We start from the raw sequence: 20,007 nt of genomic DNA, 5'->3' as shown, positions 1-20,007 counted from the left end.
TGGCAGGGCCTGGCTGGCGTCTGAGCCCTGCCACCGTGCCAGTTTCCAGGGTAACTGGGTATTAATAGTCAGGGCGGAAGCAGCTAAGTGCGTCTGGCTCCTGAAGTGATCTGGAGCAGGGGGCGTGAACTGAGGCGGGGCGCATAGTGCGGGCCGCCCAGCCAGGGTCCCTGAGATGCCTGCTTCCTCCCCCCGCCACCGCCTTGCTTTTCACACCCGCCCATGTCCTTGTCCCCCGTTCCCTGGTGGTGGCGGGAGCCCGTCACCCCCTCCCCACGCTGGGCAGGGAGAGAGTCTGCAGCACCTGCTCTCTTGACGCGGGTGGGCCCGTGGAGCGAAAGGCCCTGGCAGAGCCCGCCCCCAGTTCTGCACCCAGCCTGCGCTTGGGTCCCCTCCTGCCCACAGTGCCCAGGGCTCCCGGTGGCAGCTCCGCCTCCTGGGGGCTGGCCCTGCCCCCTGCACTGCTCTCCGTTGCCCACTGGCCAACGGGGCTTGCCTCCCCTTCCCTGCACAGGTCCCGGTGGCTAGCGAGTCGCAGGCTATGGTCCAGCAGCCGGTGCTGGTGCCCGCCAGCCAGTCGGTGCAGGGAGGGCTGCCGTCCGGGGGGATGCCCGTCTATTACAGCGTCATTCCCACGGCCCAGCAGAATGGCACCAGGTAAGGGCGTCGGCGTCTCCGACCCCGCCTCTGCTCAGAGCACGAGGGGCCCCAATGACGGTGGGTGGGTTGGGTGGGGAGCTCGGGCACGTCCTCTGGGGTTCCCCAGCAAAGGGCTTTCCAGCAGTTCTCTCCCGGTCCCTGAGGGGTGGCCCAAACTCAGCTGTCTGTGCCGCTTGGGGGGCTTCTCCTATCTCGGTACGTAGTGCCTGCAGCCGGGGGTGCTCACGTGGGAGCCAGGGACCAGCCAGCCTGCCCTGGTGTCCTTAGCCAGTTCCCCTCTCCCAGCCGTCGTGTGGCACTCCTCCCCAGAATCAGCTGCCCTGCAGCGGTCCTGAGAGACGGAAGCCCTGCAGAGGGAGCCCCCGGCTAGCTGGGCGTGGCGGCAGAGCACGTGCCAGCACAGGGAGAGTTGCCCCGAGGGTCTGCAGGGCCGGGAGGTGACCCCAGCACAAACGGACGCATGAGGCTGACGGTTGCCCAACTCCTGGGTTGGGGAGAAGCGGCCTCGAAGGGGGGCCTGGGGAAATGCAGCTCCGACTCCTCACCGCAGCTCCCTCCTCTTGCAGTCCTTCGGTCGGGTTCCTGCAGCCTCCCGGCTCCGAGCAGTACCCGATGCCCCAGTCTCCCTCGCCCTGCAGCCCGCCGCAGATGCAGCAGCAGTATTCGGGTAAGGAGAGATGGCCGGCTCCTTGCGGGCGCAGGGAAATAACCCAGGGGCTCTCTGGGGGGTTGGTCACGCACGGCTGAGCAACACACCCTGCGGACGCTGCGACAGGCGGCTCCCAGCCCGGTTCCACGAGCTCCGTAGCCATCGACAGCCTCAGCGGCCAGGCCCAACTCCTCCTCCAGGGCCAGGCAGAGCCTGCTGCGGGGCGGCCAGCCCTGCTGTGACACTGGCCCTGGGAGTGACGGGGGGCGGCCAGTCCAGGGGAGGCTGTCGGGATCCTCTTCAGAGGCAGCTCGGTGTTGGGACAGCTCGGGGACGGCCGGCGCCTTCGCCTGCCGCAAGGTGCCTGTGCGGAGGGCTGGGGCAGGGGCTGGTCCGGTCACGCAGGTCTAGCCAGGGCCACCAGGCTCTCCCCGGCCTTGTGCGCCATCAGCTGGGAGCACTGGGTATTGCAACGAGCTCTGCCTGTTCTCAGACCCCACGGCCTTGAGGGCGCTGGAATCCAGCTTTTCAAAGCTGTGGGGACAGCTGGGGCGGCTGCAGCTCCTGACCCCAGAAGCACAGAGCCCGGCCGGGCTGGAGGCAGCTTCCATGTGGCCTCGGCAGGCACTGGCACCACTAGCGCGGGCAGGGGGGCGAGGTGCAGTGGCCGGGGAGGCCTGGGGGAGATGCTCTGCGGGGCTCAGCTCGTCCCTGTGCCCCCAGCCAGCCCAGGGCCGTGCTGGTGTCCCAGGCTAGGGGGCTGCTTTGCTCTCGGCTCCCTGTTTCTTTCCCCCAAGGGAGCCTGGCGTGGTCTGGGTCGAATCCCGCTGCGAAGGGAAGGGAAGGAAAGGGCTGCTCCTGGGGCCCCGTGCGCCAGAGCCCCCCGCCCTGCCATCCTCGCCACAGCCCCTCGGGGTCACCCGAGTGCGGGCCGGGGGCTTGTGCTGCGAGCAGGCACAGCGGGGGAGCAGTGCCAGGCACGGGGGGCAGGAGGGCTGCAGTGCCAGGCACGGTCCCTCCAGAAGGCCCCGGTCCCCCTGCACCACCAGGTGGAGGTTTCGGTAGCCAGGGGCGCTGCTCCCAGCCCAGCTCCCCCGGCTCAGCTGTGAATCCCTGCCCCGGCAGGGGGGTGCCAGCGTCATGGCTGTGTGAGCGCCGTCCCAGCTGCCGTCTCCTCTTGGCAGGCGTGTCTCCGTCGGGGCCGGGCGTGGTCGTGATGCAGCTGAACGTGCCCAGTGGCCCCCAGCCCCCACAGACCCCTCCCGTGGTGCAGTGGAACCACTGTAAATACTACAGCCTTGACCAGCGGGGGCAGAAGCCGGGGGACCTGTACAACCCGGACACCAGTGCCCAGGTATGGGGGCGGGGGGGGCTCCATAGCAGCTCGACAGGGCCCCGGCCTGGCCCAGCCGAGAGCAGAGGAGGGCCCCAGGCGCTGTCCCGGTGCCTGGATGGGGGGCTTGGATTCAGCCGCTTGTCGAGAGCCAGCTTGGCACGTCCCACGGGGTGGGGGTCGGGGGGCCGTTCCTTGCGTCTAACCCTTCCCCCCCCCTCCTGTCTCCAGGCCAGTACCCAGCTGACCAGCCCCATCACGTCCCCCACTCAGTCCCCGGCGCCATCTCCTGTGACCACCCTCAACAGCGTCTGCCCGGGGCTCAGCCCCCTCCCGGTCCTCACACAGTTCCCCCGGCCCGTGGGCCCAGCACAAGGTAAGAAGGCGTCGGGAGCCACAGTTCAGATGGGGCGGGAGGGGCCAGGGGCGAGGGCGTTCGAAGGAGAAGAGCCTCTGCAGTGAGACTGGCCGAGCTCAGCTCCGAGGGGCCTGGCCCTGGGCGTGGGACGGAGTCGCGGGGTGCAGGGGGGGTCACGTCCGGCCTGGGCCCCTGGGGAGAGGCCGGCGAGCAGAGAGTGAAGCTGACCTGCAGAGACAGTCTTGGAGCCTGCAAAGCGATTGCGGTGCAGAGCCTGGCGCCCCACAGGGGGGCCCTTGGCCAGCTGTTAAGGGGGCGGGGCCTGCAGCCAGCTGTTAAGGGGGCGGGGCCTGCAGCCAGCTGTTAAGGGGGCGGGGCCTGGTGCCCCACAGGGCGGGATCCCTTGGCCAGCCGTTACTGGCTCCGCCGGGTGGATTATTTCCATGCGCGGTTTGCCTCGAACTCCAGGCCTGCGAGCGCCCCACACAGCTGCTGCCCCGCTGCTGACACGTCCCCCCCATCTCTGCCTGGGCCAGTGAGATTCGTGCCCAGAGCGGAGGCTTCGCAGCGAACCCCCCTTGCTGCCCCCACCTCCTTGGCTCACTAGGGCCTGCTGCTCACGGGAGCGACTGCGCCACCAACGGAGCAGACACGCACGTCCCGGCCAGGAGGCAGGGAGCGTGGAGGGAAGGGCCGTCTCCCGTGGGTGCTGCAGCGCTCCGTCAGGGGGCAGCCCCCTACCCCAGCACCCCCCAAACCTTTCCTTCTGCTTCCAGGCGACGGACGCTACTCCCTACTGGGCCAGCCGCTGCAGTACAATCTCTCCATCTGTCCTCCTCTGCTGTCCAGCCAGTCCAACTACACCGCACACCAGGTAGGGGGTGTGCGGCCGCCAGCCCGGGGCAGCCTGTCTTTCCACCCCCTCACCCCCACCATCCGTGCTCCTCGCGGCCCCCGCCTTCAGATGGAAGCGTTGGTAGCACTTCTGCAGGAGCTGGAGATCTGGCGTGGGAAGGGGCAGGGGGCTCGTGAATGGTTTATTCCCTGCCCAGGTCAGGTCTTGGAAGCTCTTTGGGGGACGCAGAGACAGGGGTCTCCCAAAGAGGAAGCTGGTCCCGCAAGCACTTGAATACAATCAATATGGGTCTGACTCCGGCACTTGGCCACCCTCGGTGCAGGGGACGCACCGGCCTGGGGTCTCCAATGCCCCACAGAATTGGGCAGGGGGCTTCAGGGGGTGGGAAAAGAGGAGACGTTTCTCATCAACTCTGCTTTCCCCCCCCCCAAAATGCTGTTTTTGTCAAAATATAAACGTTTCGAAACAGTCCTTCGCACCACGCACCGTTAACCTGTGGAACTCATTGCCAGGGGATGTTGGGAAGGCCAAAATTATAAATGGGCTCAGTAAAGAATCCAGTAAGTTCATGGAGGACAGATCCATCAATAGCTATTAGCCAGGACGGTCCGCGATGCAGCCCCATGGTCTGGATGTCCCAAACCTCTGACTGCCAGAAGCTGGGAACGGCTGACGGGAGGGATCACTCGATGTTTGCCCTGTTCTGTTCATTCCCGCTGAAGCACTGGCATTGGCCACTGTCGGCAGACAGGACACTGGGCTAGATGGACCCTTGGTCTGACCCCGGGTGGCGGTTCTTATGTTCTTACATGTTAATTTGGAGAAAACGAAGCGTTTGGATAACGATAGCGTTTCCAGAGCGGGACCGTTCAGTGTTTTGTTTAGAAACAAACCTCCTTGTGTTTTACTTCTTAATAAAAGTTTGAAAAGGTAGAAGTGGGAGCAGAGGGTCCCGTGCCGGGGGCGATTTCTCATTCTGGTGGGTTTGCTTTTGTTCTGGTTGGGCATTTCCCACCGAGCGGGAAGCCTAATTCTCGCCTGCCTGCACAAAGCCCCCCAGCCACCAAACAGGCCCCCACCCCGCAAGCACCAGCCAGGGGTGTCCCAGCCACCTTTACCCATCAGAGAGTGGGTGCTGAGCCCCCATTTCTCCTCCCTCATGCCAGGCAAAAAAATTGAAATGGAGAGGGTGCAGCCTTCCAGGGTGTCGCTGCAACAATCCGGCCGGGATCTCGTTGGGGTCGGTTCCCGGGCTGTGCTGGGGCTGGGCGCGCTGGCCGAGGGGATCCCAGCAGGCTCTGTGGGGCAGGGGGGCTTCTCCAGGTGAGTCGCTGTTTTTCATCTCGCAGGGCCAGACGGGGATGAAGCACGGAAACCGGGGCAAGAGACAGGCCCTCAAGTCAGCGTCCACCGACCTGGGCACAAACGACATAGGCAAGTGACCGCAGGCCACGGGGGCTGAGAAAGGCCCCAGCCGGCACCGCCCAGCGTCCGGGTGTCTCCGTCGCCAGTCGGCTCCCGAGAGCGAGGCTGGGGGTCCCATCGCCGGGGGCAGTTTGAGCCCTCGTCACGGGGCGGCAGGGACTGATCCCGCTGGCCCCTGGATGGGACTCGCTGGGGAGTACAGGCGAGAGATCCCCATGGTCCTTCCAAGTGTCGCCCACGCTCTGCCGGCCCGCAGGGCCCCTTGGCGAGAGTGTGCGGTCCCACATCGCCCCTCTCTGCCCCCCACGGGCCCTGCCAGCTCCGTGCTGGGAGAAGACGAGGCACAACCCGGCCAAGCCGCAGTGGCGAGCGTGTGCCAAGAGAGATGCGCGCATCGCACCACGCTGGGGGGGTGTGATCTAATGGTGGGAGCGGGGGCTGGCCATGGGATCTGTTGGTTAAAGTGGGGGAAGGGCTGGGAGCCAGGACTCCTGGGTTCTGTTCCCACTTCAGGGAGGGGGGAACCGCCCTCTGGGCCCGGAGGGCGAGTTAACCTTTGCAAAGTGCTTTGAGATCCCCCGGCGGAAGCTGCTGAGCCGCCAGTGGACCTGTGTGGGTCTCTCCAAAGCACTTTTAACCAACAGCCCCAAACGGCCTCCCCCCAGGGGGCTCGGCAGCCAGGGGGTGTCAGCCGCCCCCCAGGGAACCGCAGTCAGTGCTGGCTAACTGGGACAGGCTGCATGGCAGCGTCCTTCCACCGCTTCTAAGGGGGAGGCTCAAAACGCTGCCCCCTCCTTCCCTCCCCCCCCCCCCCCCCCAGATAAACAGCTGCAGCCGGAGCTACTTTAGGAAGCATTTGAAAATGCGATTCCCTCCGGGCAGTGGAAATAGAGCAGGGAGGGGCCGGGATATCTGTTACACGCCGGGTTAATATTAGCACAGAATTCAGTCTGCCGGGACCCTGGAACTGCCGCTCGCCCCCGCCTGGCACACGGCGCCCGAGCCGCAGCCAAGACGCGCCCGGCGCCCCGACAGCTGCAGCGGCCGAGCTGGGCGCCGCCCGACTCTGCCCCCTGCTTGGGGCTGGCATGTCCAGTTCTCAGCCAGGTCAGAAACGAAGCCCTGCCCCTGGGCAAAGCTGCCCGGCCGCTGGGAGCTGGGTTTGCCTGAGTTTGGAGGGGCGGCTGCAGGGCCCGCATTGGACCCTCCCAGAGCTGGGAATAAAGAACCCAGGAGTCCTGGCTCCCAGCCCCCACCCCGTGCTAAGCACCCGACCTCACAGCCCCCAGCTGCTGACCCGCCTTGTCTCCCCGCAGTCCTGGGCCGCGTGCTGGAGGTGACGGACCTGCCCGAGGGCATCACGCGCACCGAGGCCGAGAAGCTCTTCACCCAGCTCGCCATGGCCGGGGCCAAGATCCAGTGGCTGAAGGAGACTCAGGGGCGGCGCGGGGGCGGCGGAGGCGACAACAACGGCCCGGCGGAGAACGGCCGGCACCCGGACCTCGCCGCCCTGTACACCGTGGTGGCCGTGTTCCCCAGCCCGCTGGCCGCCCAGAACGCCTCGCTGCGCCTCAACAACTCGCTCAGCCGCTTCCGGCTGCGCGTGGCCAAGAGGAGCTACGACCTGCGGGTGCTGGAACGCGCCAGTTCCCAGTAGGGCCGCGCCGGCCCCGGCCCCGGCCCGGGGGCTCCCGGCGCCAGCCGGCCTCGGGCGCGCGCCCCCGCCCCCTCCTCTGCTCCGGTCCCGCCTGCCTGCCTCCCGCTCGCTCTGGCGGGGTATTTATATGGACCGAATGAAGAGACGAGAAATTGATCATTATTATTTTTCTTTGGAGTGGAAGAACATTCCCCCCCCCCTCCGGTAACGCGCCCCCACTGCCCCCCTACCCCCCCGGACACACGTCTCATTTCATCCAGCGTCGTGCTGCGGTGGGCGCCGTGTTGAATTGCACATACAGGTGTTGGCTGGGTCTGGTCACTGTACAGTCTATTTAATCGGGGGGGGGGGGAGGGTTTTTTGCGGGGGAGGGGGGGGTTGGTTTTGTTTTTAAATATAAAAAAAAAAAAAAAAATTGTCTGTCACTTTAAAGCTGCTTCCGGTTTCTGTGCCCAGCGCGGGGGGTTAACGCGAGATGCGCCCTGTCCCCCCCCTCCTGGAGCATCCTCTCTCCACTCCTCCCAGGGCAGCACGGGGGGGGGGGGGGTGACAGCTCCCCCCTGCTCCCCATAACCGGACCCGGACCAAAGTGGAACCTCCAGGAACCGGCGCCAATGGATCCGGGCCCCTGCCTGCAGCATCAGCCGTGTGGCCTTGAGCCGTACGCTTGGGGGGGGGCCCTGATCCCACCCCCCAGGAGCACAGGGGGAGCAAAGCAGGCTCCGGCCGGTGGCCGGAAGCCCCAAGGCCTGTGGGCTGCTGGCCCCAGCTGGGCGCCTGGCACTGCTCCCCCAGGCCAGGCCGCGCTCGCTGTGGGGCGCAGACCTCTCCAGCCTGGTGCGGGCCCCGGGCCAGCCCCTGCGGGCGATGGGCAGAACGGCGGGAGCCGCGGCGGCGCCAGAGAGGTAAGAGCCGGCCGGAGTGGGTGATGGGGGGGTTCTGCTACCAGCCTCCGGGCAAAGCGCTTGACCCACGGGAGCCCCACGAGCGCATCTAGGGCTGAAGAGCGCATCACCCCCGAGGGCAGGAAGGCGGGTTCTCCGCAGGCGCCTGTTCTGGGTGGGGCTGTGCCCCCCCGGGACGGTGAAGCCTGCCCAGGCTGGCGACCGGCGCTCCCCGCTACAGAGGAGCTGGGCCAGGACCGGTCACTCCCCTTAGTTCTGGGGCTCAGGCGCAGACCCCGTGTCTGCCCCCCTCTGGCCAGGGGACCCGCCCACCCAGCCCTGGAGACGGCCCCAGCCCACCCCGCTGTGGGAGCCCTGGTTTTCCATTCAGCTCTTCGGGGACCCCGGCAAAAGGGGTTTCTGATCCACACGCACCGAAGTGTCATGGATCCGGAGCAAAACAGCTGACAACTGGACGCGTCCCCCAGCCCTGACCTCCCCACCCCAGGTGACCTGGAGTTGGGCCGAGTCCTCGGTCCAGGAAAGCTCCAGCTGTCCCCTCTCCAGGCTGCCCGGCTTCCCTTCCAGCTCCCTGGCAGAGATCACGGCAAGGTGGGGCTGTAAAGGACTGGGGCAGCCCCCAGCGCGGAGGCAGGACCCAGCAACGCTGGACCAGCTGCCAGGGGTTTGTCCGACCTGTCGTAAAAACCTCGCACACTGGAGATGCCACGACCTGCCCCGGAGCCTCCTGCCCTGGGCACTGAGCCGATGTCCCCCGGGCGGGCGTGGAGAACAGCTGCTCCCCAGCAGGGGTTTGGACCGGTCCTGTCCCCCGGCCTTCTCGCCAGGGGCTCCGGTGCTGACCCTGCTCCCGGCGGGAGGAGCTGGGCGATGGCCTGGCCACAGGGCCCCGGCCCCCCGGGACACGAAGGGCCTTCACCAAACCAGGGGCAGAACCTGCTTTCCCGCTGCGGTGGGAAGCGGGAGCCAGACTCCTGCAGCCCGAGCGCCCGCCCCACCTGTGCCGCCCCATGCCCGCCTCCACGCCAAGGGGTGACGGCCGCACCAGGCAACCAGCCAGTGGCTCCCGCCGGCCAGGCCGGCTCGTGTGCAGGCTCCGATTTCTCGGCGTCAGCCTCCCACCGGGGCTCAGCTGTTCGCTCCCCTCTCTCCCTGTCAGTCCCCGGCCGGCGCTGGACGGCCGAGTGCCCCTTCGCAGCACAGCCAGGCCCGGGGCGCCCCCGCTCGAGCGAGGCCGCCCTGAAGCCCGGAGGATCGACACAGCTGGGAGGGGGCCCAAGGCGTTGAGGTGAGTCTCAATCCCCCCCCTCGCATGCTGAGTTCCTCCTGGGCGCCCGCCTAGAGACGGCCCATCTCAGAGACCCCTTCCCTTCCCGACGGAGGGGGGCCGGCAGCCAGGGCCCCCAAAGCAGCCCCCGTCTCCGCCATTGAGCGATCATTGCTGCCGCACCCTCCCCTGCCGTCACACACACGCGTGCAACGCACACGCACCCCCAATGTGACACACCTGCGACGGATACATGCTCACACAGTGATACGCCTGCGACAGACACACACACCCCTGCTGTGACACGCCTGTGACACAGACACGACACGCACGCCCCTGCTGTGACACGCCTGCGACACAGACATGCACACACGCCCCTGCTGTGACACACACACATGCCTGCGACACACACCCTTGTACGAGGCCGGAAAGTTAAACTAGCATCTCTGGGCCGGGGCGCGGCAGACGGGGCCGCTCTGTAGGTCCCTGCGGTTGTGGGGCCTGGGGCTGGGCGTGGGGCTGGGCGGAGCAGCCAGGCTCTTGCGGTGCCCCCGTCCGTGCAGCTCGTTCCTCTCCCAAGCCTGGCACCGTGAGCAGTCCCTGGGACCCCTCTGGGTCCATGGGTCCCCTATGCCAGGCCCTAGCTGGCGCTGCTGGGGGGCAGAGGTGGGCCCCCGGGGCCCCGTGACGCCTCTGCTCCCCCTTTCAGCATGACGGAGAAGGAGGCGCTGGCGCCGCCGGCCTCGCCTGCACCGGGAGGGAAGTCAGCGAGCCGGGTAAGAGCTGGACGGGGGGGTCTGAGGTGAGGGTGCCCCCCCTTGGTGGGGCTCCATCCCTGGGGCCCTTCCTGCCCTCGGCCGCCCTGCTGGGGCTGCCTGCCAGGAGGTCGGCTGTGGGGGGCGTAGGTCGCCATGTCCCAGCAGCTGGGGGCCCCGAACTGGCGCTGCCAGCCTGACTCTGGGCCCCTCCCGGCCGGTGGGTCTGTCCAAGCCCCGGGGCCTCAGGTTCGAGGCTGGGCCTGGGCTCCCCCCACCCTCCCGTTCCCTCCGGGGCAGCTGGGCCGGTGATTCCTGGCTCCCCTGTGTCCCCGGGGGGTTGCTGGGGCCTCATGTCTGCTCTGGGGCGTCACTGAGCCGTGGGGCAGAGACGCAGCAGCCGGGGCAAGATCCCTGCTCGGGCTGGGCCGTGAACCAGGCCCACGTTGTCGGCCCTAGAGCTGCCCCCGGGTGCCCTGCTTCTCTTCCGGCTAAGGCCCGGGCGGCTTTCGGCTGGCTCTGTTCACCCCGGACTCCTGGGTTTGATCCCCGGCTCTGCCACCGACTCCATGTGGGACAAGCCCTTGTTCCCCTCCCGTGCCTCGGTTTCCCCCGTTCCGGGGCTGGGAGGGGCGTCGGTGTCTCTGAGGTTCCCAGTGACCCCCCCCCCCCCGGCCCCCTCCAGCTCCAGGGGCTGAAGCAGCTGTGGCAGTGGAAGTCCAAGGAGGAGCCGCCGGCAGAGCTGCTGCAGCCCAACGGGGAGCTGGCCAGCCCCACGGGGGGCCCCACCTTCTACTACTACGAGGAGGAAGAGGAGGAGGAGGAAGAGGAGCCGGAGCCGCCCCCGGAGCCCCCGAAGCCCGTCAACGACAAGCCCCACAAGTTCAAGGATCATTACTTCAAAAAGCCCAAGTTCTGCGACGTCTGCGCCCGCATGATTGTCCGTGAGTGGGGGGGAGGCGGGCACCGGGGGGGGGCACAGATTGCGGGGGGGAGGGGCAGGGGACACGGACGGGGGGGGCACCCCATGGCCGGGTGTGTGAAGGCCGGGGCCCGTGAAGTGTGGCTTGGGCAGGGGGAGATATTGGGCGGGGGGGGGCCACGTGGGGGGGGAAGGCAGGGTGCTGGGACTCAGCCCCCCCAGCTCAGTGGGACAGACGGGGGCCGAAGGGGCCTGACGCCCCCTCCGGGAACGTCCATGTCAAGGTGAAGCCAGTCGGGGGAGGGGGCGCTGCCCGTTGTGTGTCTGTGCCCCCTGTGCCAGCCCCGATCCCTGCTGGTGGGTCACTGCCCAGCCCCTGGCGGGGGGAAGGGAGGGGGTGTCTCTGGCCGACCCGGTTCCGTGGGGGGACGTTTCATGGACCTGTTTGACACCCCCCCCCCCCCCCCCCCCGACGCTTCAGTCAACAGCAAGTTCGGCCTGAGGTGCAAGAACTGCAAAACCAGCATCCACCAGCACTGCCAGGGCTACGTGGAGATGCAGCGCTGCTTCGGCAAGATCGTGAGTCCCGCCCCGCCCTGCCCTGCCTGGGGAAACTGAGGCACGGGGGGAGGGCTGGGCCTGGCAGTTGAAAGGGCAGAGCTGGGGGAGAACCCAGATGTCCTGGCTCTGCAGGTGTCTGTCCGTCTGTCCGGCAGCTCTAAACCCCTCCCTCTCGTGCCCCCCCCCTCAGCCCCCTGGGTTCCGGCGGGCGTACAGCTCCCCACTCTACAGCGACCAGCAATACGCCTGCGTCAAGGAACTGCTCTGTGAGTACCAGCCCCTCCCCGCTGGGGGGCCCCGGACCCTCCCCTGGCCCCTATGAGGAACAGACCCCCCCAGTAACCCCCCCACCCGGGGTCTCTCTGACTCAGCTGCAGCCAATCGCAGTGACCCCGTGTTCGAGACCCTCCGGACGGGCGTCGTCATGGCCAACAAGGAGCGCAAGAAGGGGCAGGACGACAAGAAAAACGTGAGCTGGGGGGATTCTGGGGGGCGCTGGCAAGGGAGGGGGTCACCCGGGGGGGGTGCTGGCTGGGGGGAGGTGTCTCAGGAACTTGCCCCCCAGGCAGGGAGGTGAGGAGTCTGCGCCCCCAATGTCAGGGCAGCCGCTGACGCCCCCACAGGCAGCGCGGGGGGTCCCTGCCCCCCACCCGTGGGTCCCGGCCCAGCCCCGCCCCATTTCTAACCCCCCCCGTCTCCTTCCAGCCGTTGGCCGCCATGATGGACGAGGAGTCGGAGAAGCACGAAGGAGGCAGAGCCGAAGGTGCGAGGCCGGGGGGGGCCGGGGGGTCGGCCCAGGGGCTCCCCTGCCACCCCCTCCCCTGCCTGGGCTCTCGGAAGGGGGGCCAAGGGAAACAACTCAACCCCCCCTTTCTCCTCTTCCTCACGGCGCTGCAGGCAGCCCCGACGGGGACACGAAGGCAGAGAAGAGCCCCCCCGACGACAAGGTACCTCCCCTTTCCCACCCGAGGTCACAGCCCCCCTTCCACCTGCCCCCCCTCCCGGGGTCACAGCCCCCCAACAAGCTCCCCCTTCCTGTGCCCCGCTCCCCCCTGCACCCATCACCCCCTGGTCACAGCCCCCCAACAACAGATCTGCCCCCCCGCCCTCCCCCATCTGTGGGGCTGGGCAGAGGCCATGAGCGAGCCCCGGACCTGGCTGCCAGATGGTGCCCACGGTCCCTGCCTACATGTCTCCCCCCCCCCCCCCCCGCCCGGCCCCCGGCCCACGGCTTCTCTGACCCCCACTTTCTCTCCCGGCCCCCCAGAACAAGAAGCCGCAGCCCGGTCTGCGCGGAGGCTTCCTGCAGACGCATTACTTCGTGGCGCTTTATCGCTTCAAAGCCCTGGAGAAGGACGACCTGGATTTCCAGTGAGTTGGGAGGTCGGGGGGGGCGTTGTCCCCACGGTGGGTCTATGCATCACGCGCCCACGGGGGGGGGGGGGGGGGGGGCCCCAGCCTGGAACGTGGGATGAAATTGTCCCGGGAGGCACGTGGGCCGTCCCGCCCCCGGCTAGCTGCACGTGGGTCCCAGGGTCTGTCTCCATCCCCCTGGCTGGAGCTCGGCCGCCCCACGGGTGCAGAGCCAGCTCTGAAGCACTCTTCGGTTTAGACAGATGAAGAAACGCTGGTGTGGGGGGCGGGGGGAGAAGCACGTTCAGTGCCGTCCGTCCCTGAGCGCCGTTCACGCGCTCGGCTCCCGGCGCCCCGCCGACGGTGAGGAACGGCCGCCGTGTCCTCCCCACGAGAGCTCCCGGAATCACGGGACTCCGGGAGCTGGAGCTTTTGAAAAACTGACGTGGCCGCCCGGCTTCCAGCAGCACCTAGAGAACCGCGGGGGCCATGGCGCGCCAGGCGCTGCACGGACGGCTCCTGCCCTGAGGCAGATTCTCCCCGGTTCAGAGACGGTCGCACGGAGCCAGAGGCCGAGCGGGGAGTTGATCCCCCGTCTCCTGCCGCCCGGCCCGGCGCAGGCCCCACGAGGCCCACGGAGGAGCGAGCGCGGCGGCCAGTGGCTGGGGAATCTGGGGGTCAGGGGAGGCCCAGCTGGCGGTCCCGGGGCCGGGGCGTTACCCCAGCGGCCGAGATTCCCCGGTCCCAGACCCAGGGGCTGGACAGACAGAAGGACGGGCCCTGCCCCACGGCGCTTAGCCCGAGCCCTTTCCCTTGCAGGCCGGGGGAGAAGATCACCGTGGTTGACGACTCCAACGAGGAGTGGTGGCGGGTGAGGAGGGGTCTCCCCAGTGGGCCGGGAGCCGGGGTCTGGTGAGCTCTGCTGGAGACCAGCCCCGGGGCGTACGGGGAGGAAAGGAGGGGAAGCACCCCAGGGGGGCTACAGCTGAAAGCTGGGGACCATTTTCAGCACTCACAAGGGTGAGGGGCTGCCTGGGAGGGGGGCACTTGGGTGCTGTGCGAGCCTCACCCCCCAATCCCACCCGCAGCCGCCTGCTCCCCCAGCCCCGGGCTCCCCCCCAGCTCGGCCGGTGCCCCTCCCTCCCGACCCACAGCCCCCTGCCAGTCTGGCCCCGGGCTCCCCTATCCAGAGAGCTCTGGGTGCCCACGTCCCTGAATCCTGGCCCACAGCCGCCAGCCTGCTCCAGACCTGGCCTGTTTGGGGAGGGGGGGGCCACCTTGCAGGCTGGGCCCCCCATTCCTGGCCCCCCCACCCCCCGGTAACTCCTTGCAGGGGAAGATCGGCGAGAAAATCGGCTTCTTCCCTCCTAACTTCATCATCCGGGTGCGGGCGGGCGAGCGGGTGCACAAAGTCACCAGGTCCTTCGTGGGCAACAAGGAGATCGGGCAGATCACGCTGAAGAAGGACCAGGTGAGGCCGGCGGGAGCTCCTTGCGGGGGGGGGGTTGTCCCTGCCGACGCCTGTCACCCCCCGCCCCAGTCCTGCCGCTTGGCAGCTGAGAAATGCACCCCCTACATCTGGACCCCCATGAAATGCCCAGCCCCACATCCCCAGCCCCACATCTCTGCCTCCACGGTCCCGCCATCTCCCCCGCCCCGGCATTGCCCCGCTGCAGCTCAGCCCCCGGCACCCTCCTTCCCCCCCCAGATCGTGGTGCAGAAGGGGGAGGAGGTGAACGGCTACGTCAAGGTTTACACCGGCCGCAAGGTGGGGCTGTTTCCCGTCGACTTCCTGCAGGAGATCTGACCCCGGGCCCGGAGCCACGTCCGCACACGCCGGGGGCAGCCCTGGACTGAGTCCCTCTCCCAGGATGAATCTCCCCGGGCGCCGGCATTGCAGCAGGGAGCAGGTCCTCGGCGGGGACAAGGGGGCGGCCGGCTGGTGACACGCACGAGGGGCCGTGCCTCGTGACACGCACGACGGGCCGTGCCCCAGCAGCCGGCTGGCTGGTGACACGCACGACGGGCCGTGCTGAAGTCTCTGTTTGCCCCGGGGCTGGCTGTGGCGAGCAGCGACCCCTTGTTTTCTCTCCCCGTGGGTTGACGGGGCTGAGGGGGGCAGCCGGGGGACCCCCCCCCTCCCCGGGACGTTTCTCTCCTGGCCGGTTTCCTTTGCTGCGACGCCCCGGTGCTGCCTTCGGGCCCGGCCCGGCCTGCCACGGTCGGAGGCGAGCGTCTGCGTCTGCCTGCGGTGGTGCCCTGAGGAGTCTCCCTTCGCCGGGGGTGGGGGGAGTGTGTGTGTGTGGGGGGGTTACCCCGGCTGTTGCTGGGTGTTTGTGATCTTGCTGTGTGTTGTCAATATACTCGTGGACCCCCTCCCGCTTCGTTCTGTCGCGGCTGCGCTGGGGGAAGGAGCCTCAGGTCGGAGCAGGCGCCGCCGGGCCAGCTTGGAGCCCCTGGGCTGGGGGTGATGCAGGGTTGGGGGGTGAGCGGGTGGGCCGGCGGCGGCTGAGCAGGGCACGGGCCCCACACGCCGGCAGGATGGGGGTGACAGGCCAAGTCGGTTCCTCCAGCCCAGCCCTGGGAAATGCAGGGGGTTAAATCCAGGCCACCGACAGTTGTGGGGGGCTCGGCTCCCTCCCTGCCCCCCAGGACTGGGGGGGGTGGAAGAGCTGTTTGGCTTGAGGCGGGTGAGGCGCAGGCGTGGCCCTGGGGTGGGTAAATGCTGCCCCCCAGCAGAGCGGGGCAGGGGAGCTGGGTGGCGCCGGCAGCCGTGCCAGGCGCAGGGGCACGGAGCCCATGCAGCCGGGGTGTGGGGTAAACAGAAAAGGGGCAGTTCCCCGCGGCTGGGGGCGGGTCCAGGGTTGGAGCCTTCGGGGTGCTAGAGGTGGGGGGGCAGAAATGGGGTCTGTTTCCCAGTCTCTCTGTCACACACCCCCACCCTCACCCCCTAGGCACTGGCGGGCGCTCTTGACCCCCGTTCCTGGGCCATGCCCCCCCTCCCCGCCTGCGTGGGGGCCTCTGTCCTCGTCCTTCCATCTCAGCTCCCTGGCAGTGAATCTCCCCCCCCCCCCCGTTTTTCTTTCTGGGGCACCCCCACATCTATCCCCGTTCCAACGTGCGAGGGCCGTGTACGGCGCTGCCACTGGCTGTCCCGTCCTGCCCCCGAGAGGGTGGGGTGAGGGATTGGGCCAGGGAGGCAGCTGGCTTGGATCTAGCCCCGGGACTGAACTTACTTCCTATCCCCGGCTGCTCTGAGTGAGCCGAGTTGGCTGGATCTCAGCGGCGCCCCATGTGTGGGGTGACCCAGCCCTGCCCCAGGGCCCCCCTGTCTGCCGCAAAACCGTCTCCTCTCGTTTTAACCCGGGTCACCACCAAATGCCCGAGCGAGCGTCCTTTGCCGCCGGCGATCTGGGGGCCTCAGCAGGGCAGCTCTGGGATTTCAGGGCCCCCCTTTCCAAAATCCTCACTGCCCCCTGCCGGGCGCCTGAAACCCCAGAGCCGAGAGCTGGAGCCCTGCCCGGAGGGTGCCGTGTATGGGCGCGAGGGAGACAGGTGCGGCCGTCCAAGGCCTCCGCTGCCCGGCCATCGAGTCACTTTGTTTGGTCACTAGGAAATTCAGGGCTTGGCTGGAGGATGGGGGGGCCGGGGGGAGCAGCCCTGCGGCTGGGCCGCTCCACACAAGAACAGGCGTCTGCTCCGGGGTCGAGGTCCGGGCCGGCGTGGGGGCAAAGCTCAGAGCCCGTCCTGGGTGCAAGGGGATCTTGGAGTCGCTCCCCCCCTCCTGCCCACTCCCCCTGAGGGCAGAGCTCGGGGGGCTGGGGCAGCTGGCAGTGGGGGCAGGGGGTTATCTTCAGAGCCAGCTCCTCTGGGTTGTTGACGCCCTCCCTGACCCCCCAAAAAAGCCATGGGGTGATGCAGGGGGCTGAGGGATGTGTCCTAGCTGTCTGCTGGCCCTGAGCTGAGCTGACCCGAGGTTGCTCTGCGGAGCCTGGTGCTGAGAAATTGGGGGGGGCTCGATCTCCCTTCTGGCCACTAGGTGGCACCAGGGGATCAGAAATTGGGGGGGGCTCGATCCCCTTTCTGGCCACTAGGTGGCACCTGGGCCCTGCCCTTTGCTTGTCCCCATCTGTAACTTGGCACGTCCTGGGGAGGGGGGGGGGGACGTTGTGTGGGGAGGGCTGTGTTGGGGGGGGGTTCACGGCTCCAAGGTGTGGGGCCTGCAGACAGGGGTCCCTGCCCCCCCAAGATTAGGGGTGCCCTAAGCCCCACTCGTTTCCTTGGAAGATGGGACCCCTCTCCACTTCCTGTCCCAAACTGCGGGGGGGCTGGGTTCGAAGGGCAGCGGCTGGGCCAATCCCGTGCCACAGGCAGCACCGACTGGCCAATGAGAAATGGCAGCAGCCCCCTCCCCGCCCCCAGCCGCACTCAGTGCAGTTCTCTGCAACCAGCGCCCTAAGAGCTTGAGGGGACACGGCACCCCAGGGGCTTGGTATGGGGCCAGGCTGGGCGCCAGGCTGTCTGCTCGGCTGCGACGGTCCCTGGGGCCCATCCAGCCCGTTACTGCCCAATGGGATGGTGTTGCGTGTCTGTCGGGCTGGGCTGAGACCCCCCCTCCCCCCCAACTCATGTCACGCGAGCCCCTAGCCAGCACTTGAGGGGGTGACTTTCCTCCCCTTTGGATCTGTGCCCGAGAGGGAAAAGCCCCATGTCCTAGTTCCAGCCACTTCAGAGCCAGCCAGGCCCCTGCGCTGGGGCCGGATCGGGGCCAGCACCTCCTAGACGGGGAAGGCCCTAGAGCCCCTTCCCTGCCCCCTGGAGCCAGCCTGTGGGGGAACCAGCCGGCTGGATCGGAACCAGCGCATCTAGATGCAAAAACTCCCATTGTCCTGAGCCACCCGGCCCTCCCCGGTGCCGAGGTTTCAGACTGGGGCTGGATTTTTTCCCCCCCTCCTACCCAAGCCATTGTGCATCCGCGTTGCTCCTTGCCCAGCCCGCGTGTCGCGCCTCTGTAATCCCACCGCGAGCGGGTAGCTAATTGAATTAGCCGGCTTTGTTAGACCTGCTTGTAATCTCCTTCCCGGCAAACTGCAGCCTGCGCGGAATCTCTCAGCTGGCCCCCCGGGGAGGGGACCCCACGGCTCAGGCAGGGTCGCCCTTTAAACCAGGGCTTTGCCAGCTAACCTGGGATGATCAGGCAGGTGCTGCTTATGGGAAAGAGCAGCAGCTTTGCCATGTCCCCCCCCACGCCCCATGGAAACCCCTCTGCACGGTGCAGCCGGGGGACCGCTGGCCGCGCTAGGCCCAGTCCTACTCACTATGCCACGATCAGGGTGCAAACAGGGGGATCCCCAAGGCCTGGGTGGGGGGGCCCAAGATCCAGCTCCCCCTTCCGTTAGCGGCGGCCGATTGCCAGCGTTGAAACACCACGGGCACGTGGCTTTATTTGAAGCCCCCGCATCCCATTTCCACACCGCGCCCCCCCTTCACTGGAGTTCTATTGTCCCTTAACAAAGGGGTCTGCCCCAGGCCCCCCCAGCCGGCTTGCTGGAGCTCGTTAGCGGGGGGCGGCACTGATCCTGCCACTGCCCGTCTCCCTCGCCCGTCTCCTCGGCTCGCCTCCTTCCCACGTTCGCCTCTGTAATGAAAAGAAAAGCCCAACGTCAGACGCCCTGAAGTGTCCATAAAGCATCTTTAAGTCCAAGTAATTAAGGTTATTTCACAGCCTGCCAGCGCTGCGCCAGAGGGACCCGGAGCCGGCTTCTGCCTTTGCATTTTAAACCAGCTGGAACAAACTGCTCCAAAGCCGGGCCTCGAGGAACTCGCCTTTCCCGCCGGCCCCTCGCTCTGCAGGGGTGCAGAGAGGAGGAGCGATGGCTGGATGGGGCAGGGGTGGCAGGATGCGGTGGGGGGGCTACAGAGAGAACTGCTATCCTGGGCTCCCTACCCCGGGCCTGTCGGGCGGCTGGTGCCAACCTCCATTTCCTCTAACCCAGCCACGCCCTCGCTGCAGGGAGACCCGGGGCAGGGGGAGCCCCGGATCCTAAGGGGGGGGGGGGTTAGAACGTGGGCTGGGGGCTTCTCTGATGTGGGCACTGCCAGCAGGGTGGGGGTGGAGGAGATTGGCAGCTCCTACGTGGAATGAGTTGGGTGGGTCTCGGCCTGGTTCAGGCCTGCCGGGCGTTTCCCCCTCTCATGACACCCGTGGCTGCGGGACTAGGCTGGTGGGACCAGCAGCTTGGGCATCTGGCACATCTGCCCTGCCCCGTTAAGGCTGCGAGTGAAAGTGATGGAGGCTGCGAGGGGTTCTGGGTTGTTACAGGGCAAGGGGGGGGGCTGGATCTTCGCACTGAGCAGCCCTGGGTGTTGTTGGCAAGGTGGGCAACCTGTCCCGCTAGGAGCTGAGCCCCTCAGACTCATTGCACACCGAGCCCCTAGAGCCGGGCTCTGCGACGCGGTGCTGTGGGTTGGGCGTTGCAGTGTAGACGTATCCCAAGGAGAGCCGACCCCGCCCCCCCTCACCCAATGGGATCTGGGTTTTCAGCCAAGCCCTGCCCACAGGCAGCGCGAAGCGTTTTGGGAAATCTGCCTGCCTGGCAATTTTGCAAAGCTGGTGCGCTCCAGCGGCAAATCATCCCCTTTCCCGCTCAGATGACCGGCTCCATGCCCCTGAGCGGCCCTCCCAGTTAGCCACAGGCCAGATGCTTTCCAAGGCAGGGTCCCTGCCCCACACAGCTTCCAATCAGGCGCCGTGGCTCTTGAATCAGCCTGATTCAGCCGAGGCTGGCCTCTTCTCCCCTAAGCCATCCAGCCTGCCGTAGGTGCGGCTCTGAGTTCCAGGAGCTCTTTAGAAATCCTGTCTGCTTCCCCCTGACCTTCGCTTTGATACCAGCCCGAGAGAGTCTCGCTCCCCTGCTGCATGATGCGCAGCTCTGCCAGCTTCCCTTTTAACTCCACTTCATCTCGAGGAATTGATCCGTACGTTCTTGGCTTGATCAAAGGTTGACACTCGGGTTGGCGCTCCGCGCTGCCCTGTCACCTCCTTTTCTTTATTGCTTAAATAATTCATCACAGAGGCCGCGTGGCAACGCCCGCAGAGCTGAGCCGAGCCGGCCCAGGGCCGCTTCGCCGGGATGGAGGCAGAGCCCGGCGATTGGCTGCGTGGAGAGAAAGTGCCGTGCGCACCCAGCCATCGGTGACTTACGCTGAGCTCATGTTAGCTGCGTTTTACCCACCGGGCTGCTTCTCCCAGGGAGGGCTGGACAAGGGACCGGTTCGGCGGATTTCTTTTTTTCAGTTTCTCTTT

General features: G+C 67.4%; 2 protein-coding genes across 9 annotated transcripts in view; both read left to right on the top strand.

Annotated features, from left to right (window-relative positions):
• Positions 1-7,319, top strand: part of R3HDM2 (R3H domain containing 2) — a 94,781-nt gene extending 87,462 nt beyond the window's left edge. For 7 of the 8 annotated variants that reach the window (XM_067529470.1, XM_067529476.1, XM_067529474.1 and 4 more), the window contains 7 exons: positions 515-657; positions 1,227-1,327; positions 2,494-2,663; positions 2,874-3,018; positions 3,777-3,874; positions 5,206-5,290; positions 6,598-7,081. In XM_067529470.1, coding sequence (XP_067385571.1) covers positions 515-657; positions 1,227-1,327; positions 2,494-2,663; positions 2,874-3,018; positions 3,777-3,874; positions 5,206-5,290; positions 6,598-6,938 — 1,083 coding nt within the window. In that variant the 3' untranslated portion in view covers positions 6,939-7,081. Of the gene's footprint in view, positions 1-514; positions 658-1,226; positions 1,328-2,493; positions 2,664-2,873; positions 3,019-3,776; positions 3,875-5,205; positions 5,291-6,597 lie in introns of all 8 variants that reach the window. The other variant, XM_067529473.1, reaches the window with a different exon arrangement.
• A 1,730-nt stretch (positions 7,320-9,049) lies between these two features.
• On the top strand, positions 9,050-14,986 carry STAC3 (SH3 and cysteine rich domain 3). The gene is made up of 12 exons (XM_067529552.1): positions 9,050-9,131; positions 9,820-9,886; positions 10,551-10,809; positions 11,269-11,366; positions 11,539-11,614; positions 11,720-11,817; positions 12,054-12,111; positions 12,246-12,295; positions 12,616-12,719; positions 13,521-13,572; positions 14,035-14,172; positions 14,410-14,986. The coding sequence occupies exons 2-12, from the start codon at positions 9,821-9,823 to the stop codon at positions 14,506-14,508; spliced, it is 1,098 nt and encodes a 365-aa protein (XP_067385653.1). The 5' UTR covers positions 9,050-9,131; position 9,820; the 3' UTR covers positions 14,509-14,986.
• Positions 14,987-20,007: the final 5,021 nt, after the last annotated feature.

This window comes from Emydura macquarii, unplaced genomic scaffold, assembly GCF_026122565.2.
Source record: "Emydura macquarii macquarii isolate MOO-44397 ecotype Brisbane River unplaced genomic scaffold, CSIRO-AGI_Emac_v2 contig_2994, whole genome shotgun sequence".
Classification (NCBI taxonomy): Eukaryota; Metazoa; Chordata; order Testudines; family Chelidae; genus Emydura; species Emydura macquarii.
This window is presented reverse-complemented; position numbering and strand designations above follow the sequence as displayed.